The 17,011-nt window shown below is 36.3% G+C and overlaps 1 protein-coding gene across 5 annotated transcripts in view; it reads left to right on the top strand.

Annotated features, from left to right (window-relative positions):
• The window catches only part of CLIP4 (CAP-Gly domain containing linker protein family member 4), a 91,561-nt gene that overhangs the window by 18,649 nt on the left and 55,901 nt on the right, over positions 1-17,011 (top strand). For all 5 annotated transcript variants that reach the window (XM_032845879.1, XM_032845876.1, XM_032845878.1 and 2 more), the window contains exons 2-6: positions 4,912-5,059; positions 12,362-12,501; positions 13,287-13,380; positions 14,543-14,704; positions 16,452-16,570. In XM_032845879.1, coding sequence (XP_032701770.1) covers positions 4,927-5,059; positions 12,362-12,501; positions 13,287-13,380; positions 14,543-14,704; positions 16,452-16,570 — 648 coding nt within the window. In that variant the 5' untranslated portion in view covers positions 4,912-4,926. The remainder of the gene's footprint in view (positions 1-4,911; positions 5,060-12,361; positions 12,502-13,286; positions 13,381-14,542; positions 14,705-16,451; positions 16,571-17,011) is intronic.

Here is a 17,011-nt window from a genome sequence, read left to right as displayed (position 1 = left end):
GAAATGTTTCTGCCCTGTTCTAATGGGGTAGGCACTAGCCACTTGTGGCTTTTGAGTACTTGTACGGGGCTAGAGCAATGGAGGAACAGATTTTTTAATTTAAATAGCCACATGTGGGGCGCCCGGGTGGCTCAGTGGGTTAAAGCCTCTGCCTTCGGCTCAGGTCATGATTTCAGGGTCCTGGGATCAAGCCCCACACCGGGCTCTCTGCCCAGCAGGGAGCCTGCCTCTCTGCCTACTTGTGATCTCTCTCTCTCTCTCTCTCTCTCTCTCTGTCAAATAAATAAAATAAAATCTTAAAAAAAAAATAGCCACATGTGTCTAGAAGCCACCTGCTTGGACACCCCAGCTATAAATTTTTAGTCCTTCAGGAAGCTTCCACTGGCCTTCTGGAATCCAGCACTTGTTACAACTATATAGTACTTACAGCTTTCTTATAGGAATCCTGTACTAGGCCCTAATCTGTGTGAGGACAAGGGCATAGCTATTTTCTTTCCCTTTGCTTCAGCCTAGAACTTAGAAATTCTGAGTAAATGTTTGTTGAGTGACTAAATGAACTTCTTGAGAGCAGGTGTCTTTTATAATATCTCTAGGGCCCAGAGTCAGCTAAGTATTAAATACTGTAAATACCTGTTTAGTGATTGAACAGATGCATGTATATAAAAAATAAATGGGTAACTGGAGATTCTACATAAATCATTTTTATCATCTTTTATTAAAGTATAATTAACACACAGTGTTATATATATGTGTATATATATATATATATACATATATATATATATATATGACTCAACATTCGGTATATTATTCATTGCTCATCATGGTAAGTATATTCTTATACTTTATCCTTTTCACTCACCTCCCACCCAACTCCCCTCTAGCAACCACTGGTTTGTTCCCTGTATTTAAGAGTTTTTCCTTCCTTCCTTCCTTTCTTCTTTTTGCTGCCACCTCCCCGAATCTTCTTCCCTTTTTTGTTCCTTTGTTTTGTTTCTTATATTCCACATTTGAATGAAATCATATGGTATTTGTCTTTCTTTGACTTATTTCACTTAACATTATGCCCTCTAGGCCCATCCATATTGTTGTAAATGGCAAGATCTCATTCTTTTTTATGACCAATATCACACACACACACACACACACACACACACACACATACACACACACACTCATCCATTCATCTATGGATGGACCCTTGGGTTGTTTCCACATCTTGGCTATTGTACATAATGCTTCAATAAACACAGGGTGCATATATTTTTTTTGAATTAGTGTTTTCATTTTCTTTGATTAAATTCCTAGTAGTGGAATCACTAGGTCATGTAGTAATTCTATATTTTATTTTTTTCTATTTTTAATTTTTAAAGGATACTTAGAGACAGGCTTGAAATGCTTATTTCAGTTATAGTACTTTCCTGGGAGGCTAGTGAATGTAAAGACTCATGGCAAGATACAATATGAATTTGAATAGAAAGGCCTCATGATTCCAACTTGTGTGGACACAGCTTAGATACCGTGTTCGTTGAGTAGCTCAGAGATGCTGCCTTTGAACCATATTCCAGATAAAACCAAGAGAGTCTCTTGACCTCAGTGAGGTTCCTTAGTGAGACCTACTAGCCCCGCACCACTCTGAAGAAATTACAGGGCGTCTCCACTCACCACCATTCTGTGTTAAGGAATGGGCCAGGAATCCTTGGAAAATGAGCTACTAGAGCCATGTTACAAGTTGCACTTACTCAGAGCTGGTTTGGGGGGTAATGGTGTAGGATGGGATTCCTGTTTGAATCAGTTTGGAGAACTGGATTCTGGTTTGACTAAATTTGCTCCAGATCCCAGGTGTCCTAGATCTTCAGATCCAGAGACTGCTTGCAGAAAGGATTCTAAAACTTGACCAAGGTTTTTAGAGGTGTGCAGTTTTCTTAAGTGGGCAAAAGGTAGAATTGTGAGTTTTTCATAAAGGAAAGGAAATGGGACTAGGGAAAAATGCAATGCAGACACAAAGTACAAAGAATGTTCCATACATCGATCAGGTGATATTGTAGCTTCTCCGGGCTTAAAGTACCTAACATATAAAATGATGACATTTATTACATCTTGTTCAATGAGTCATCTTTCCACCCTGAGTTGAGGATTTGAGTGATAAATAGGTGTAAGACACTAGCTAAGTCTAGCTCCTGTGGCGAGTTGTAGTTGTATAAGATACAGTTCTTTAAGGATCTCCATAGCCTGCAGGGAAATGACAGGTGATCTCAGGATCTCGTTCAAAAAACATTTTTGGATGAGAAGCTCTACCCTTTGAAAGGGAGGTTTTTAAAGGTGGCTTCCTCTTAACCAATTCAGAAACATAGCCACTTAATCACTTGGCTGGAGAATTGGGAGTATTAAAAAAACACACCTGAGTTCCAAAGTGTGATTGCAGTCAGATTAATCTTCCTAAAACACAGTTTGAATCAGGACACTCTCCCTTTAAAAAATCAGGGGTTTCCAGTGCTTATTGAGTTAAGTGGTTTGGCCTTCGATCAGGTATATAAAATACTCCCAACTATAGTCCTAAAAACCATTACAGCCTTCCTGCCTAACGGTGTGCCTAGACTGCCCGAGTTCCAGCCCACAGTTTCTTCAGCGTGCTCGTCTTTTAAATTTCCTCCCTGGTGTCTGCCCACTCATCTTTCAAGACCCATCTGGGGAGATGCTTTCTTCATTGGACCATTTCTGATTGTCAGGGCCCCCCATGGCAATTGTTCCTTGCCCTTATGTTATAGAATGTAGCCCATTCTCATTGTCCATGGTTATTTTATTCATTCTAGTAGATGGTAAGCTACCGAGCAAGCATGGGCTCTCTGTTCCTCACGTTTGTATTCTCTGAAATATCTAGAACAGTGTGGTGCTTTGTACATAGTGGTTCCTTAATAGTTACTGAGCTTTGTTTCTGTCCCTTGACTTTTTCTTATTTTTATTTACTTATTTATTTTTGGTGCCAAAGAGGTAAGTTTTATTAAAGCACAGGGACAGGACCCATGCACAGAAGAGCTGCCTCTGTTCCTTGACTTCAAAGGAAGCTTCATACGCTGTTTAGAGCATTTTGCCCAAATTTACTGCCAAGGAAGTAGAGGCCAAAACGTAGAAATCCCAAGTTACTTTTAGCACTGAGAAGCCGTAATATTGAAGAAGGGCCGTCTTCGGGGTGTGTGTTACTTTTTGGAATTGAAGTATTTGAGGAAGATCACCTTGCTGTGTGGTACCAGTTCCTTATTGTCTCCCTGTTTATGTGGCAGAGTTACCATCAAAATGATTCAAAGTATTGGGCGGCAAGTAACTTTAGCATGCAAGAGAACTCGAGTTCCTTTAACATAGTTAACACTGGGTTAGGTCCTTTAATACAGAATATCCACACATCCATAAAAATGTGTACTTTATGAGAAAAAGAAATCACCGTACTCTTGACCAGTTCCTGCTACTCTCAGAAAACAGATGAGTCAAGTTGGCAAGGAACCAGCTGGCTCACACAGGTGGCTGTTCTTTGGTGCAGCATGGTGATGGTGGAGTAAAGATGGTTACGTTAGATACAGTACTGGCGAATGAAGTATAATTGAACACACGTTGGGTAATATGTGGCACGGCATTAGCTGGTAGAGTAAGCTAGTAGTTAACTATCTTGATTTATTCTTTCTACTAAGATGGTTGAAAATAATTTTTATTTAGTTTTTGAAATATGGTTTTTTGCTTATATTTAAAACATATACAGATTCACAATACTTCAGACTTTAAAGATTTGGTATAGAAGAAACTGGATGCTTTTTTGCCTTTCTCGTTCAAGTTTACTAACACTTTCTCTGCTTTCTGTGCCATTTCCAAATGAGCTAGGCTACAACAGCGGACCACTTTAGAGTACATTGATTCTAAGCTCTCATGCTCCCTGGGAAGAAGGTAATATAAGTGATGTGGTTTACAAAGCATGGCCTTCCAGCTCCTGCTGGGGTAGACTGAAGAGGTCTTGTACATTGGTAAGAAGTGAACAATACCAGTAAGCTCTTAGGTCTTGTATAAGTGAAGTAATTCATTTTCAGTGAAGTTTTCTGGGATTTCAGAAAACAACGAGAACATTCTAAAGTAGATGATTTTCATGTGATGAGCATACAACAAGAGCTATTACTGGATGATAGGTAATATAACATGTGTCAGATCCTGTGTCAGATAGAGATATATCTACAAGGGATATTATGTCCCTACGTTACTGTGAGTAAAGAGAACTTCACCCATTTAGATTAACTCAGCATTTTAAAAAAATTTCACCTATTATTGGGTAATACATAGCTTTTTATTACTGCTGGGCTTTGTCTAAAAAGATTACATGTCTGTAAGAGAGGTAGGAAGCAACATATATTCAACAGTTTGCTAGAAGGAAGTTTTGTTTTCCCCTTCCTCTCTAAAAGAGATTCTTTTTTTTTTCTTTTAAAGATTTCATTTATTTATTTATTTGTCAGAAAGAGAGAGGGAGGAGCACAACCAGGCAGAGAGAGAAGCAGGCTCCCCGCTGAGCAAGGAGCCCGGTGCGGGACTTGATCCCAGGACGCTGGGATCACGACCTAAGCTGAAGGCAGTGACCCAACCAACTGAGCAACCCAGGTTTCCCTCTGAAAGAGATTCTTGAAGGTTGAAGTGTACGGTGTCAGTAGGTTGGGGATGCTTGGCTGGCTCAGTCGGGGACACATGTGACAGTTGCTCTCAGGGTTCCAAGTTCGAGTCCCATGCTGGGTGTAGAGATTACTTTAAAACATAAAATCTTAAAAAAATGTCGGTAGGTTATATATTAAAAGAAAGTATGCTTTTATTGTGATAGAAGTCAATCATTCTAAGCTGCATACAAATGTAATAGATTGACTTTTTTTCTCTCTCTCATTAAAGGTGGCTTTCTAGAAGATGACCATAGAGGACCTTCCAGATTTTCCAGTAGAAGGAAATTCTTTGATTGGAAGATACCCGTTTTTATTTCCAGGTTCTGAGACACCAGTTGTTTTTTCCATTTCTGCAGCACCAATGCCTTCGGACTGCGGTACGTTGAGTAGCTGTGTGTATTTCCTACAGCCCGGAGACTTGACTTCTGTCTAATGCCTTTTTTGTATTCTTAATCTTTCCTAAAACCCTTTGCCATGGTTTTCATAAAATTGCTAGTTTTCCTTTCTCAAAAATACAATTGTTTATTGCTTTTTTCTGCCTCTTAAGCTAAATGCTTTATTTTGCTGTCAGCATTTTTATTATGTAAAAATGTTCATTTTAAGCACCATGATGGATTTAGAGGATCTTATTTTTAGACTGCAGTGGTGCTAGACATCTTGCATTCTTTTGCTATTGATGTATTTATTTTGGTTAAATATACTGACTTGCTTAAAAAACCACGTATTAAGACACAGCAAAATATTATGAGCTAGCCATCTCTAAGGTCCCTCCTGTGTCTGAAATGCTAGGATCTAATTTACCAAATAATCACTGCTGAAATTATCCAAATTTGGGGGACGATGTAACAAGTTGTGTGTGTCAGTACATAAGCAAGCATAATTTGGATCCTGTCTCACTTGTCTTCCATTGTAATTATAATGTATACACAAATATGGTAAAACTACAAAAAAAAAAAAAGCCATGTACTTAGGTAGAGAGTATGAGACCTTTCCTTGGAATGTGGAGTAAGATTGGTTTGTATTTAAATCAGTTACTTAAATCTCCTTTGTAAAATATAAATTTATAGCTATTCTAGCTTTTACCCATTTAGGCTTATTTCCCCAGAACTATATTTTATCAGATCATAGATAAAGGAATAAAAGAAAACCAGGAGATAAATTTAAAGGATTTGTTACATTTCTCGTATAGTTAGAATTTTTCAAGTAAAATATTGGGTCATCATTTCAGATTGTTTTGGAGGCAGAGATCATGCAATTTCTATTTTTTATTATTATTTTTTGTTCAGAAATACAATTTTTAAATGTTAGTAGATTTAAAATTATTAGGTGGGGAATTTATCTCTTTAGTCATATCTACTCTAATAATTACTCACCTGCAAGTTCAGGTTCTAAAACAGCTTGCCTTGCAGTCATCAAAAGTATTACATAAAACCTGTGCCTTGACCCTGGGAGTTATTTGCAGGTTTTATAACATGTGGACTGGGTTTATTTTCGGATATAACAAAATCAATTATGCAGGAAAAACCTTAACTAAAGCACTTTGTGCCTTACTTATGGCACTTACTTCATTCTATCCTGAGTCATAATTGTCTTATTTCCTTTCCTAGGCTATAGTTCTTCGGGATGGAGTAGCAATCATGCTTTGTTTTTGTTTACCTTCATAGGGCTAACTAGTGATTTGTTGATTAGTTGCTCAGTCTGTGTTTGTTGAATAAATACATTAAATGTAAGGTGATAATGGCCATTGACCCCTTTGTAAACTGAAATTAAACATTGCCTCTATGCTTAGAATTATACATTCTTGGAATCTGAATGGACCTGTAGGTCAACTTTCCCTACTCATAACTTCTTAATATAGAAGTTCTATTTTCAGGATCTCTGATGAATAACCACTCAGCCACTTGGATAACTTCAGTAGTGGGGAACTAATGAAACAGTCCATTTCATGGTTAAAAAGTTTTAGTTGTGATAAAGTTGTTTTTATATATAGACTCAAAATATGTCTTCTTGAAACTTTGGCCGATTGATGCTTGTTTTTGATATGTGGAACATACTTCTTTATATGAGAGCATTCAAATGTTTGGAGATAATTTGAATATTTTTATTTAGCCTGTAGTTCCTTAGGCTCCATGTTTCTGGTTCCTTCATCAGTCCCTCAGTGTCAGGATTTCTAGACCCTTTTCATTCTAGTTGTCTCCTTCTTGGTACAGTGTAGTCAGTGTCCCCTTGTAAAGGGGCATCCTAAATTGTATTTATTATTTATTGAGGGCCCATTATGTGCCAGGTACTGTCCTAGATGCTGGGGATAGCACAGTGTCTGAGGCAGACATTTTAGTGGGGAAAGACAATAAACAAATTAATAAACAAAACAAATATTATAATGAATTTTGTGGAGAAAAGAAGCAGGGTGCTGTGAGAGGGAATAATGATTCAGAGTGTCTGTTGCAGATGGGGTGGTCGTCTGGAGTCAGAGGAAGCTGGTCACAGGAAAAGCCTGGAGAGAAGTATTCCAGTCAGAAGAATAGGTTGTTAAGGCACAGGGCTGGGGAAGAAACTTTGGTATATCCTAAGAATTAATGGAAGGCCATGGTGGCTGAGAAGCAAAGTGTCTGAGGGGCAGAATGATAGGAGAGGCGATGGAGAGGAAGGCAGGGGGCAGATCATGTAGGATTATTGAGGCCTTGGTAAGGAATTTGTATTTTATCCTGAGTGTGATGAGAGCCATTGAATGTGAGACTGATAATGAGATTAAAACAAGAAATAAGGTGCACAACTGCACAAACCAGAGGTTAGACATGCAGGTCAGTGTTGATTCTCCAGGTGGTTACCCTGCAAGGCAATATGAAGATTTTTGGAATCCAGATTACACAGAATGCATATCATGTATGTTATAAACCCCATGATACATTGTTACTGTTTTTCCTTAAAGAGTGAGTTACCTCTTAAAGGGATTTAAGTAATGGTAACATATCTTATTTGCCCATTTAGTTATCTTTTCTAGTGTTCTTTATTCTATTGTGCAGATCTAGATTTCCAGGAGATACCATTTTCCTTCTCTCTGAAGGGCTTCGTTGAACATCTCATGTGGTGCAGATCTGCTGGTGAGGAACGCCTGCAGCTTTTAGATGTCTACGAACATCTTTATGTTACCTTCTTTTTTGATAAATAGGTTTGCTGAGTGTATAGAATTCTAGGTTATTAGTTTTTTCTTTCAGTGCTTAAAGATGTTGCTCCATTGTCTTTTTACTTGCATTGTTTCTGATAGGAAATCTGCTGTAATTTTTGTTTTTCTAAATGTAATGACTCTTTTTTTTTTTTTTTTTTTTTTTTTTTTGGTCCCCTGGCTGCTTTTAAGATTTTCTCTTTATCACTGGTGTTGAGCAATTTTACTATGATGTGTCTTGGTGTGATTTTCTTTATGTGCTTCTGTGTGGGGCCTGTGAAGCTTCTCAGACCTGTTGGTTTCAGTTTTCGTCAAGTTTGGGAAATCATCATATCTTCAAATATTTTTTTCTGCCCCATGACCCTTTCAGACAATCCAGTTTACATGAACATTAAACCACTAGAAGTTGTCCCACAACTCACTGATGCTTTTTTTCGTATTTAAAAAAATTCTTTTTGTGTTTTATTTTGAATAGTTTCTGCCGTGATTTCTTTAAGTTCATTCATCTTTTCGTCTGTCATGTGTGATCAGCTGATCTCATCCAGTGCAGTTTTCATCACAGCTGTTGTTCTTTTCTCTCAAGTGCGATTTGGGTCTTTTTCATGTCATCCATGTCTCCACTTAAAATTTGAACATTTGGAATACAGTTATAATGGCTGTTGTAATGTTCGTTTCTGTTAATTATAGTTTTGTTTCAACTCTAGGTCTATTTCAGTTGATTATCCCTGATTATGGTTCATGGTTATCCCTTTTTTTGCACGCCTGGCAATCTGTGATTGGATGCCAGACATTGTGAGTTTACCTGTTGGGTGCTGGATATTTTTCTATTCCTGTAAGTATTCTTGAATTTTGTTGTGGGATGCAGTTAAGTTCTTTGGAAATAGTTTGGCCCTTTCAGGTCTTGTTAGGTGGTTCTGGAGCAGTGATAATCTGTGGCCAATTATTCCTCAGTATTCAGGATTCTACCCAGTGCCCTGTGAATTGTTTCCCTAGTCTTTTTTGTGAGTAGAGGCACTATTTTATTTTTCTTTTCTTTCATTTACTTATTTTAAATTTAAATTCAATTTAATGAACATATAATGTATTATTAGTTTAAGAGGTAGAATTTAGTGATTCGTCACTTGCGTATAACACCCATTGTTCATTCCATCTGGTGCCCTCCTTAAAGCCCATAAGCCAGTAACCGCATCCTCCCACTCATCTTCCCTCCAGCAACACTCAGTTTGTTTGCTATAGTTGAGTCTCTCTTACAGTTTGTTTCCCTCTCTGTTTTTGTCTTATTTTTCCTTCCCTTCCCCTGTGTTCATCTGTTTTGTTTCTTAAATTCCACATATGAGTGAAATCATATGATATTTTTCTTTCTCTGACTGACTTAAGCCACTTAACATAATGCCCTCTAGTTCCATCCATGTCATTGCAAATGGCAAGATTTCATTCTTTTTGATGGCTGAGTAATATTCCTGTGTGTGTGTGTGTGTGTGTGTGTGTGTGTGTGTGATATCGTCTTTATCCATTCATCTGAACAGGTACTGTTTTATGCCCTTTATGAGCACTGGGCTCTAATCTTCTTAATCTGTTGGGATGGTTCTTTCTCTTATTTCAAGTTTTCCTCACAAGCATGTATTAAACATTCAGTAAGACCTTTCATAGATCTTTGGGGTTCTCTTGCTGTGTATCTCTCTCCTCTCTGATATTCTTTTCTGTGAATTCTAGCTCCCTGGATTTCCTTGGGTCTCAGTGTTGTCTCCGTAACTCAGGGAGTCTTCTGTGCTTCTCTTGGTTTCCCTTCTCTTTGCAATGGGACTTGGAAACTCTCAAGGCTGATAGTTGGGGCAATTGTAAGACCCACCTTATCTGTATCCTGTCTCTTATGATTACTGTCTTCCATTGCTTTGATGTCCAGTGTCCTTGAAAACTGCATTTTATCTATTTCCTTTGTTTGTTTGTTTGTTTTTGATGTTTCAGGTGGAAGGGTAAATCTAGTCCTAATAACTAGATTTGATTAGAATTGAAATTATGTCCATCCTGACATAAAGTGGGACAATTCCCAAAATTAACATTGTAACAACATCCCTACCTGATTCCTATCTACGTTTATGTTTGGAAAACCCTGCTACTGATGAATCATAGAGTAATTCTGTATCTCCTCTCACAAATAAATCCTGGTGAGATATTGATTAGAATTGAGATTATTTTAAATAATTGTTCTTGGTAAAATTGGCAGCTTTAGACATTTTTTAGTTCCACAACATGATGTGTCTCACTCACTGAAGTCAACTTTCCTCTTCCAGTTTTCTATAAAGAAGTCTCACACATTCATTGGCATGTTTGCTACTTCCATTGATACTGTGTATGGGATGCTTTTTCCATTGTTTTTCCTTTTTAAAAAAATAGGAAATCCTGTAAAAATGCACAAAATATAGTAGCAAACATATAAGCCACACATATCCACCATCGGAAAGGATAAATATTAGCACTTCTGTCATTTTTTCCTTTAGCTCTTATTTTTTAGTCACAAGAAAGCCTTAAAGTTGAAATTGCCCCTATTTTCTTTTGGTCCTATTCCCCTTGCTCTCCAGAGGCAACCAATATCATATATATAGTATGAATATTCCAGACCATATTATTAGATGTTTACTACATAAATGGGTATACTTAAGTGATATGTAGTATTGTTCTGTGTATTTGTAGTTTTATGTAAATGATAGAAACTGCATATTATTCTGCAGCTTAATTTATCAATCTGTATGTTTTTTGAAACCTAGCCTTATCAACTCATGATTTAGATATCTAATTCATTTCTTTAGTTGTTAAAAAGCAAAAAATAGAGTATGCCAATTCTATCCATTCCTTTATGGAGAGAGATGTTTCAGCCCAGCTTTTTTGCCATTATACTTGATGCTAGAATAAAAATTCTTGAACATGTCTCCTGTGGACACATTCCAAAGAGTCTCTAGGTATATATTTAGAAACTTCTCCCCTATCAATGCCCAATGCTTAGAAAAGGGACTGATCCATAAATATTTATTGAATAATCAGTTAGATACCCCGACCCCCACCCCATCTAGTCAGTTGCTATTATAAGAAATTTACCCAAATCTGTGTTCAAGAAACCATGCAAGGTTCTTCTCTCTATTGGATACCTGTTCTTTTCTAAGTCTTCCTTTCTGAACCTAGAGGGCCATTCTGTTGTCAAAGATTTTAGATAGTATGTCATTTTAGTTTAGTTTTTCTGATTCTCTCCTAATGGACTGCTACTCTCCTTTCATATGCATACTTGGTTTTGTGCTTTTCCACTCACCTTTTAGTTATCCTGATTCTATAGTATGAATTATATGTATATAGTATGATTTTGGAAAATATATAAAAATGCAAAGAGCATTAAAAAAAAACAACACGAATCCTGCTACTCATGTATGCTATTAAAAGCTGACTTCAATAGTGAATTCTCTTACAGAGTCAGCACAATAGAGACTTTGGATACAGATCTGGTTTTCTACCCCCAGATGTGCCACTTACTAGCTGTGTGACTTGGAGCAATTATGATTTAGTCTGAGATTTGGTTTCTTTACCTGCAAAGTGAGAATAATAGTACTTCCCAGGTAGGGTGCTTGTGAGGATGTGTAGGGTGTCTGGTAAGTTGTAAGTACTCAGTGAATGTTGGTTCTCTCATGCTTTCCTCCCTTACATGCTTCTGGTTTTTTAGATTCCTTGCCTGCTTCCCCCCACCTTTTTTTTTTTTTTTTTTTTTTTTGGTTTGTTCGAGATAGTAGAATCTGATTTTCTTCCAGTCTCTTCTTTAGCCATAGGCTGACCAAAGTTTTCTGTGAATCTTAGAGAAGTTTTAAGACGTATTTCAATCACGTTCAATTTTGCTAGTATTCCATGTTTTTACTAATACACATCCCCAAATCACTTCATCACTCTGGCCCAGGGTTTCACTTCTGCATCGCCAGCTGTTGGTCCCTTGTCAGCTGGTGTCACAGTTCTCATGCGTCTTCAGGGGGTAGAGGGTAATGCCTGTCTCTTATAGAAAAATTAGGTAAACACAGAGAAGTAAAAAGAATTTATATAAAATTGCACGCCAGTTGATATTTTAGCATTTCCCCCTTTTCTGTGTGTTTTAATTATAGATGTGAGTCTACTGTTCATGCCATATTTATGTTGTGAGAGCTGAAAATATTGATAAAATTTGACAGATTTTCTGTGGCTGAGAAGTAGTTGTTGGAAAGTTCAAGGTCTGAGACTGGTGCACTCACATTTTTTGTTCTGTCTCTAATAAAATGTGGTATGATGCCCAGAAATCTCTTTCCCACAATAATTTAGGAATGCTGCATATTTTTTTGCTCTTTTGACTTTGGATCTGAAAATTGCTTAATGTAAACCTACTTTTTCTTACATCTAAAAATATCTGTATCATTTAAGCCCTAATCTTATTGTTTATTATTTTCAATATATTTATTTGGCACTTTTAATAAGTTTAATTTACACCTTTTTTTTTTTTAATTTCAAACAGAGTTTTCTTTCTTTGATCCTAATGATACATCATGCCAGGAAATTCTCTTTGATCCCAAAACTTCTGTATCAGAATTATTTGCCATTTTAAGACAGTGGGTTCCTCAGGTCCAACAAAACATTGACATTATTGGAAATGAGGTAAGGAATTCTTCCATTTTACATTTTGCATTGTTAGGATTTTTAATTTTATAGAAGCTCCCCTCCTTCCCCCCCAGCAAACCCCACCATCTGAATGGAAAGGTGATGGTAAATGAAAAATCTTTTAAAAATTCTGATGTTTGTTCTTTGTATCTCTAGGCTTTGCATGGGGCAGTTGAGTTAGTATTGTTCCTTCTTTCCATTGTTCCCTCATGCTCCTCACTTGCTTATGCCTAGAGTTCTGATGTTAGAGACTCTTGGTTTTCCATATTTCCTTTCTTTGTACACCTTTATTCTGTAGACTTTAAAAAATACATTTCATGAGGAGATTTGATTACCAACATGTTTTATCCATACTTGTGGGTAGTCTGGTAAAGATGTAGGCTTCAATACAGTTTTCAAAAATATTTGATTTTTTGAAGGAGGCAAGAAAGAATAATTGGGTTTTTTGACCTGCATATTGTCATGTAAGAAGAGAGAGCTTACATATTTTTTCAAATACCATTACACCCATTAGAATGGAAATTTTGTTTATCCCTTGGGGACATACTTAGAGTGCCAGATTACCTGGAAATGGTCTTTAAGAATTTCCTTCAGTCTAGTGACAAATTATTTTCATTATTGCTACTGGATGTAGAATTTAAAATTTATCCTTAAGAGAAGCCAGTTCTAGCTACTCATTTTATTGAGAATTAATTCTGATAGGATGGATTAACTTGGTTCCCAGCATGGGTTTGAAATCAGTGTTCAGTCATCATGTTGTCACATCTTCTTGGTTTCCTCAGATTCTTAAGAGAGGCTGCAACGTGAATGACAGAGACGGACTGACGGATATGACTCTCTTACATTACACTTGCAAATCTGGAGCTCACGGTATCGGTAAGTGTGTGGTGAATCAGCTAGTGGCTTAAGACATCTGTATTTGTATTCGTATAAGCTGTGTTATGCCACCAGAGTCCCTGGGAGGGCACCTAGCTGATGATAATAACGTCCCCTGAACAGGCAAGCATACAGTTGGGTCCTCCCCAAAACTGTATTCCCTTCCCCCACTTTTCTCAGGGGTGGGAGTCTTTATAGTCTCCTGATACCTCCCAGCTTTTCTAGAGCAGGCTTCATAGCTACATTCTCAGTAGGTGAGAGTAACTGGTAGCACTCTAGAACGTTCCTGAGAGTTTACATCAAGGTTAGACAATCCAAGCTGTTTTCCAAGCATCCCAGTCCTCACAGACCCCAGTTTTCAGGCCCAAGGAGTATTCCTGTATACATAACATATGCATGTTTTCACAGATTGGTGTTCTGTGCTTTACCAATGTATAAACCTGCCTCCATTACTTAACTATGTATTGTGAGTATCTCTCCCTGTTTCAGTAGTCTGATAAATGCTTCTTAAGAAGCTGTTAACAGTGAAGGACTTTTTTTTCTTACAATCCATCATGGACTGATTTTTGTAAAAAAAAAAAACAACACAAATGAAATTATAATAGAAAAATCAAATAAAGACTTAAAATACAAGCCTAATTGTTTTTCAGATGGCATAATATTACATTTCAATTCATATATTCTGAAGAAATTATTGCATTGGGAAAAAGAAAAGGGTTATCCAAAGGACAGAGAAATGACAGTTTGGGACTGGTAGTGGTCCACAGAGCACGCTGAGTAGCACTGGTCTGGGCATTGCTTTTATTGGCTTTATAGTATCCTAGTATGTGAATCACTTATGATTTATTTAACCAATTTCATATTATTGTACTTTTAGAATTTTATTTTAGAACAAAATAGTTTATTTATTTATAAAGTAGTTTAGTTTCAAAATTTTATTCCAAATACAAAGTACTGTGATGAACATCTTTACAACTGAGTGTTTATCCATATCTTGAGTATGATTTTTTTTTAGAAAAAATTCCTTGTAAGTGAAATTTTTGAGGTATATATGTTGATTCAGTATGCTATTTGCTCTGGCTTTTCAAATAAGGTAGTAGCTAGCCATCCATTGGAACTTCAGGTTGTACTGGAGAAAAATAATATAGAAAACTTTCTTTAGGTGATGTTGATACAGCTGTAAAATTTGCAACTCAACTTATTGATCTGGGAGCAGATGTTAGTTTACGGAGTCGCTGGACAAATATGAATGCTTTGCACTATGCTGCTTATTTTGATGTCCCTGAGCTTATAAAAGTGATTTTGAAGACATCTAAACCAAAAGGCAAGTACTGTAAGCTCACCATTTGATGTTATTAGTTGACACTTTTTAGTGGCATAAAAATTAAAATTCAAAGAGATTTCTGCTTCTAATCCATCTTGTTCCGTATGACCATTTTTTCTCAGGAATAGTTTAATATCTTTATTAAAGATTAATTGCTGTTGTTAAACAAAAGGTTTAGTATAAAGAGATACAAAGTAAGACAGTGTTCTCTGGGTTTTTATATCTCTGCAAATTCCCCATATAACATGGATTTTATGAAGTGTAATTGAATCTATGTGCTATATAATTCTTTTGTCTTGAGTAACCAGAAATAGAACAACAAAGCTTTCAGTCCTAAGCATTGAAATCATAAGACGTGTTTTAGATGGCATTTGGTTCTGAAATTCTCTGATTAAAGAAGGATACAAATTCAGGTTTCCACCCCTCTTCCTATTTTGATGGTAATTTCCTAAAATTGAGTATCAGACAGTCTCTATTACAGTACTGGTGTTTTGACTTTCTCTTTGGTCCTCTCAGTGGGTCAGTTTTCTATTGAGAAAAATATGAGAGGAAATGCAGTAGTATTACTCTAAGTTAAAGGTGAGTGGTATACAGGGTTTTCCACATTCATAGAAGACTTGTTTTAGTAACGATTCAGTAGCTAAATTTCCCAGAATGTTTGTTTCTCACTCTGCTTTGTAGAGTCTTACATTTTATCTTTAACTTTTACCTTTTAATTTTTGACTGATGTTAGGAAGAAAGCCTCTTTTGATTTTACAGTGTCTTTAATAACTCAAGAAGGTTTGTCCTGAGCATGTTTTAGTTGTTTGCAATTGTAGGTAGTTCATGTGGGGCGGTGTGGTTTAGATTAAAGTAGAATTAGTAGAACCAGGTATATTAAACCCTTGTTATCAAAAATATGCAAAATGGGATTCCCAAATCTGGAAGATTTCTTGTATCTAAGAATATTGTCTTAGATGCTATTGATTTATTGAAAGTTATTAAAATTATTGAACGTTATTAAAATGTCCTTAGAATTGCAAGATTCTTTTTTCCTACCATGAAGTCCAAATACATTTGTTGAATACAGTATTACAGATGAATATGATTTAAGAGCACTTGTGCATTTAATTAGTCTTTAACTTATTCCCAATTTGAAAATTCTGCATTGTTTTACCTACAACATTTTATGTGAAGGGCCAGGTAGGAAATACTGTCAGCTTTGTGAACCTCTGCGGCTACTTGATTTTGCAGTTACATTAGGGAGCTAGCCATAGAGAATATGTAAATACATATTTGTGGCTATGTTCCAATAAAACTCTCTTTATAAAGGTGGATGGTGAGTTGTGTTTGCCCATGGGCTGGTTCCTGACCTAAACCTTACTACCTCATTGTAGCTGTCACAACATATATGCAAGAAGCTCATGAGAAACTGTTAAGATCGTTACATTTACAAACATGAATTATGGCCATCTATTTATTTTAAATATAATTTATAGAGTTTAGTTTGTGATAGCTGGAAAATCTATGATAATACCAGCCCATGTTATAATGAAATTTTGTTGTACTGAGAAAATAATTGGTTAACCAGATTGTGATATGAAGATTTGGTTGCATTGTGAAATGGTGCTTCTAGTGGGTGGGCTTGAGTTCTCCCTCCCCACCCCAACCAGAAAAAAAAAAAAAACCAATCCCACCTGTCCCCTTTTATATTCTCATAGCTAAATTTAAAGTTTTAGTTAATATACTTGGCGGTGTTTAATTGCAGATGTAGATGCCACTTGCAGTGACTTTAATTTTGGAACAGCTCTGCATATCGCTGCTTATAACTTGTGCGCAAGTACTGTGAGATGCTTGTTGGAGCTTGGAGCAAATCCAGCATTTAGGGTAAGAGGTTAAATTAAAAGTGAAAAATATTTAAAGAGTTAAAATGTCTAACATTATCTTCCGGTAAAGAGTTGAATCTGGATGTTGTTATGGAACTCATACGAGTAAAGAATTTATGTTTCTGTGCTGCGTAGAAAGAGCAATGGAACTTTATCTCCAATAAATATAAGGCATAGCAGTGAATTTCAGTCCCCTTATCCTCATAAGTTCTATAAAATTTCCTTTCATTCAATGAGGTAAAATGTTCCGTAATGTGTCATCGTCTCTGAGTGTGTTTTCATTTAGTTTTTTGATATATCTATGAAGAATTAACTATCAAATTAAAATGCATATGTTATAGTGAAAGTTTTATATTATATCATATTTTAATTCTTTTGGAGAGAAATTTTATTCCAGAAAATTTTTAAAAATGCACATTTAGGAGTGTAGTAAACCTTTAAA

Source organism: Lontra canadensis, unplaced genomic scaffold (assembly GCF_010015895.1).
Source record: "Lontra canadensis isolate GAN:19392208 unplaced genomic scaffold, GSC_riverotter_1.0 scaffold170, whole genome shotgun sequence".
NCBI classification, from domain to species: domain Eukaryota; kingdom Metazoa; phylum Chordata; class Mammalia; order Carnivora; family Mustelidae; genus Lontra; species Lontra canadensis.
Note: the sequence above shows the minus strand (reverse complement) of the source record. Positions and strands in the feature narration are given on the sequence as shown.